At 49.6% G+C, this 6,079-nt stretch overlaps 1 protein-coding gene across 17 annotated transcripts in view; it reads left to right on the top strand.

Moving 5' to 3' along the window:
• Nucleotides 1-4,536, top strand: part of TNXB (tenascin XB) — a 121,389-nt gene extending 116,853 nt beyond the window's left edge. For all 17 annotated transcript variants that reach the window (XM_083424527.1, XM_083424521.1, XM_083424522.1 and 14 more), the window contains one exon: nt 1,401-4,536. In XM_083424527.1, the coding sequence (XP_083280653.1) occupies nt 1,401-1,499 (99 nt within the window). In that variant the 3' untranslated portion in view covers nt 1,500-4,536. The remainder of the gene's footprint in view (nt 1-1,400) is intronic.
• The last annotated feature ends 1,543 nt before the right edge of the window (nt 4,537-6,079 follow it).

Consider the following 6,079-nt stretch of genomic DNA (forward strand, 5'->3'; position numbering starts at 1 on the left):
TGATGTTGGACTAAAACTCCCAAAACTGGTGGCCATTGGCCATGCTAGCTGGGGCTGATGGAAGTTGTAGTCCAACATCATCTAGGGGTCACAGGCTCCCCATCCCTGTAATAATTAGATAGATGAACTTTATTCGCATTAGCCAATGGCCATGGCAACATAAATATATACAAATAAAATGGGTAAAAAGGGCAATCAAATTACCAAGATTATCGTTCAGATAGTGGCCCTTAATCTCATTGCACCCTCGATAAACCTAGCAACCTTTGCTGTTGTCTGATCATTTTGATCTGGCCCTGTAATAATCAATTTCATCCACATAACGAGGATGAGGACCCTGTGGCCCTTCAGGCGTCACTGGACTCCAGCCCTCATCAGCCCTAACTAGCATGGCTAACGGTCAGAGGGGATGGGAGTGAGAGTCCGGCAATGCCAGGAGAGCCACAAGATTCTCACTTCTGGGTTAAGTTCCTTATCCTTCTTCTGTTCCACTCCATTTATTTATTTATTTATTCCACCCCATTTATTTCAGGGCAAAGCAATGAGGTGGGTGAGAAACCCGCAATCAGTTTGGTATCATTTGGAAAGCTACAATTACAGCGAATACCAATCGTGTATCAGCTGGCTTGATTTCCGTTTTGGACGCAAACAAACATTGGCAGTTCCTGTTCCTCTTTTCTGTCACACTGTACACAATTAAACTATGGAACTTGCTTCTCCATGGTGGCAGGAATGGCCGCCAACTTGGATGGTTTTAAAAGAGGATTAGAGAAATTCGTGGAGGAGAGGGCTATCGATGGCTGCTGGTCATGATGGCAACGCTGTACCTCCACAATTGGAAGCAGTAATACATCTTAATACAGTGGTACCTCTGGATGCGAACGGGATCCGTTCCGGAGCCCCGTTCGCATCCTGAAGTGAACACAACTCGCGTCTGCACATCTGCGCATGCGTGGGTTGCGATTCGCCACTTCTGCGCATGTGCGTGACATCATTTTGAGCGTCAGCGCATGCGTGAGCAGCGAAACCCGGAAGTAACGCGTTCCGTTACCTCTGAGTTGCCACGGAGCGCAACCCGAAAATGCTCAACCTGAACCAACTTTAACCTGAGGTATGACTGTACCAGTCACTGGAAACCACAGGAGATGACTGTACCAGTCACTGGAAACCACAGGAGAGGAGAGGGCTCTTGTGTTCGAATCCTGCTTGCTGGTTTCCCACAGGCCTCTGGTTGGCCACTGTGAGAACAGGAGGCGGGACTAGGTGGGCCACTGGCCTGATTCAGCAGGCCCTGCTTATGCCCTTGTCCCCAATCAAGGAACATGCTGTTCCTAGATTATGCATCCCCTTGCTTCTCACTTACCTTCTTTCTTTCTTTCTTTCTCTCTGTCTCATCCAAGGGCATCAACTGGTTTAACTGGAAAGGATTCGAGTTTTCCATCCCTTTCACAGAGATGAAACTGAGACCCCGCGGCTTCCGGCCTCTGCGTCGGGTGTGAGCAAAGGGAAGGAGGCTGCAGGACTGACTCAGGGGGAGAACAGAGGAGGAGGAAAGAGAAACAGCAGCAGCAGCAACCACCCCTCTGCAATGGGAGATACCTCGCACCCTGCCGCAAATTCCCCTGAGAAAAAGGAAGGAGCAAAACAAAGGAAATGGACAAATTTTTCAAAAGCACCTTGTAGTATTCGTTTCCTCCCCCATCTCCTGCTGACCAGCCACAAGTTGAGAGGGATGCGACGCACATGATAGTGGAAGGGGCAGAGTTAAGGGGGTGGAATGGTTTAGTTTTGGAGCATGTTGCAGGATAGCTGTTGCCTGGTCAGCAAGTAGATTTTTCCTGGAGAGTCACTGATAACAAGGGCAGATTGGCCAGCGTCCCAATCCCCAACATGGACTGTTGCCACAGAAGCCATTTTCTCCTCTTAAGGGATGGGTTTTGGCCCACGATCTTGTAGTTGCTGACCCCTAGCCCTATCCTCTGTCTGGCTTCCTGCTCCCACACATCTGTCTCCAGTCAGGCTTCCCCTTCTTCAGCCCCCCCCCCCAGTTCTCCTCCTCCCTCTCCCCCAAATCCTTTCCAGAAAGGAGGTAAACTCGTAAACACAGTCGCTGAAAGCAGGTTAACATTAAAAGCACTTTTTATTTTTGGCATTTCTCTTACCCCTCCTGGGAATCTTATAAACTGAAGCCAGCTGCCCCCCCCCCCCCATCCACGCAAAAGCTTTTGCCTCTCTCGTGTTCCACCTCCCCAAACAACTCGCCGTTGCAAAGAAGAGACAGAAAGAGAAGAACAGGTGAACTGGAATGAGCTGGCAGCTTAAGAGATCACAGAACGAAAAGAGAGCTGAATGATGTGGGCTGAAAAGACCCCCAAGATTAAAACTGGAAGAGATGCACATTGATAACAGTAAGATTGATTTAAGCTGGCAAGCAATGGTGGTTTTACTGTCTGCCTTTGTAAGGGAAGACTGGCCGACTTCCACCTGGGGTCCGTACCACTTCAGGCTGCAGGTGAGGGTGCAAATGGCTGAATTCTCTTATCTATTTCAACCCTGCAAGTAAAAAACTAGCATGTGAGAGAGAGAAGGCTCCTGCCACGTTAGTTTTCTACATGCAGGAAGAAATTTGAAACGGTCTGCCGTGGGAACCCCTACCTGCTGTCTGAATTGGTACAGCCCAGACACAGCTCAGTGAGAAGGAGGCCAGTGTTGTGGTCATCTAGCAGAGCGCTTTACAAATAATAAGTGTTGTTATCGCCATGGGCTTCACAGCTGTTGGCGTAGCCTGACCTACCAAATTGTGTGTGTGAGAGAGAGAGAGGAGAGACTGAGCTGCAGCTGTGAAGTGGGAAATATCTCAGCGTCTTGCAACTTGAAGCTCTTTTACCATACAAGTGAAATTGTGATTGGAGTTTCCACCACGCCTTGAGGGGAAATGTATTCAGGCCATTGGTGTGGGGAGCAGGAAATGTAATTTCTTTAGGGGCCAGATTCAATCCAAGTTGGCCATGCCTCCTCTAATGGATGAGAAGTATAAACTGCACAAAACGGAATAAAAGGAACAGCCTTACCTGAAGGCAAACAGGCTACAGTTTTTTTGGTAGCGTGGGAGAGGGGGCTCTGTATTTCTGCTTCCAGCCTCTTCCTCTGTGCCATTGAACATTACAGGTCTCATTTAAAGCAGAATATGCATGTGCATTCCTTGAATTTATTCTTCTGGATACAGGGAAAATGGTTTCTTTTTTAAAAAAAAAATGTAAACAGCACTCCAGGTGTGGAATGGCACCAGAAAAATGACCTGATGGGTTGACTTAAGGCTGCTGGAGACCCCTCGGCCCTTCAGATGTTGTAGGACTCCAACTCCCATGAGCCCCAGCCAGCATGGTGGGTGTTGTAGTCCAACAAAACTTCTGGAGGGCCCTGGATGAAAAGAATCTGTTGATGGGTGCTGAAGGAAGTGACCGACGGAAAACAGTTCTCAAATTGATTTCTTATTTTAAACAATGAATGTGCTGAAGCCGAGAAGAGCAAAACAGCAAATAGCACTTGTTTAAAAAGCTAGATGCGCAACAGTTCTAAGCAAACCAGAGCATCGCTTTGATTGCATAAGGAAAGGTGGAGGGGAATTTGAAATCTGTAAGCCATGCTGCCTGATTTCACACACATACACACATTTAGCCAAATTGTGCCTCCGCTGTGGCCTTCTAAAAATGGTAGGCGAGTTCTTCACAAAAGGCTCCTGCCATTTGAACACTGGCCTCAGATCACAACTCAGCCTCTCCTGCTCCAGAAGGCAGAAGCTAGAGAGAGCCCATCTTAGTTATAAGAAACCTAGGAAGCAGTTTTATACAGAGCCAGAACATTGGTCCATCAAGCTCTGAATCTACTGGCAGCGTTTCAGGGAGGATCTCTCCCAACTCTTCCTGGAGAGGCCATTGGAGGGGGCTGGGACCTTTTGCACGCCAATCAGATGCTCTAGCACTGGGCCAAGGTGGGAACTAAAGCCTGGAAAAATGAAAGGCAGGTGAAGAGGGAGAGAGAGAACTAGGGTGGCAAGAAACGAGGCGTTTCCAATCTCCCTGGCAGGATCTTGATTTCTTGCTGTCGTTTCTCCGCAAATGTCAGAAGCCCCGCACGCACCTTGTGCGCTCAGCACCTTCCGACTGCCCTCCTGGGTGGCTCCAGCGAGAGCCATGAATAAAAGATGGTGCAAACAGAATCGCACATGCAGGTGGCGCTTCTCTCGAGGCCCCTGGATCGCGACACATGTCCTCAGCACTTTGGGGAAAGCAGGGTTTGCTTTTCTCCCCTGTGAGGGCAGCGCAAGCGCATTGCTCCTGGGCAGAAGCTGTCGCTGACCTGAGATGGGGCAGGATCTTTGCACGGGGTGGGAGGGGCAGGCTGTACAGTGGTACTTTTTTGGGGGGGGTGCATCAGGGTAAAGTTTCTCTATACGAAGCGCTTGGTGGGGGGGATGTTATTTTTTAGATCCTTGTGAGAAAAACGTTTAAAATAAAAAATAAATTTTGGAAAAAAGGATAGAGAAGGAATCGCGTCTTTCTTTTGCTGGTGGTTTGTTCACGAAAGGGGTGTTTGGCTCAGTGAATGCCTGTGAATACAAACTCCAAGGAATCGCAAGTGGGGAGAGAGTAGGGCTGCTGTGCTTCGTTTCTGCTTGCGGGCATTTTCCGTACGCATCTGGTTGATCGCTGGGTTGATGGGCAAGGTAGGCCATTGGCCTGATCCTGCAGGGCTGTTCTTGGCTCAGCTTTTTGAGAACTGATTTTGAGAACTGATTACGGGTCTCTTGAATCTTAGGGAGTGGATGATGGGGCAGAGCCAAGCAGCAGCAGACAGAGGGCAGACCTTCCTCACAGCCTACTTGCTTTCCTCTATGGGCTGGAGGGAAAGTGGGTATGAATGAGTGGGTGGCCATGATAGGGAGAAGCATTACTTACCATATTTTTCACTCTATAGGACACACTTTTTCCCCTCCAAAAATGAAGGGGAAATGTATGTGCGTCCTATGGAGCGAATGCAGGCTTTCGCTGAAGCCTGGAGATAGCAGCCTGCAGCCCAAAGCCCGGGGAGCGCAGCGCTGTGCACCCCAGGCTTTGGGCAGCTATCCGCAAACCTTCGGAGCGCGCCCCTAGCCCCACAAGCTCCAGGAGCGGCGGCAAGGCTGCGCGCAACCTTGCCGCCGCTCCCGGACCTGTTCTGGGGGCTGGGGTCGGGGGAAGCTCGGGCTTCCCCCGCCCCAGCCCCGCGGCTAAAAACAAAGCCAAGACAGCGAGCGGGATCCGTCCTGCTCGCTGTCTTGGCTTCTGCCAAAGCCGCGCGCAGCCTCTCCCGGCTGAATTGGTTGTGCGTGGCTAAAGAGGAAGCCCAGACAGCCAGAGGGATGGATCCTGCTGGCTGTCTTGGCTACTTTGCTCTTTGGGGCTGGGGGGGGCGGATATTTTTTTTTCTTTATTCCCCCCCCCCTAAAAACTAGGTGCGCCCTATAGTCCAGTGCGCCCTATGGAGCGAAAAATACAGTATTTAATTTACACTCCACCCTTTTTCTCCACGGAGCTCAAGGTGGTTTGCCACCTCGCCGTTTTAGCCTTGCAACCACCCTGTGAGGTAGGCTAGGCTGAGAGGTAGTGGACTGGACCAGAGTCACCTAGTGAGCTTCATGGCTGAGTCGGGATTCGAACCCTGGCCTCCCAGGCTTTTGCCAACCTGGTACCATCCAGATGTCATGGGGCTACAACTCTCACTGGCTCCTAGTCAGCATGACCCCGTCACCAGGGTTGTTGGGAGTTGGGGTCAAGCAAGAGATTGAGGGCTAAATGTGTCCTCACCCCTGTTTTAAAACATAAGACTTGGGTGATCTAAAAGTTCAGGATAGTGTGTGTGTGTGTGTGTGTGTGTGTAATTATAATTATAATTATTTATTGAATTTACAGTATATATCGCCCTATACCCAGAGGTCTCAGGGCGGTTCACAGAATAAAATCAAAATATAAAACCACAAGATACATAATCAAAATTAAAAGAACAACCCAATAACCCCCACCCCCAAAAAACACAATTT

This window comes from Podarcis tiliguerta (assembly GCF_965153285.1).
Source record: "Podarcis tiliguerta genome assembly, chromosome: 2".
In the NCBI taxonomy this organism is placed as follows: Eukaryota; Metazoa; Chordata; class Lepidosauria; order Squamata; family Lacertidae; genus Podarcis; species Podarcis tiliguerta.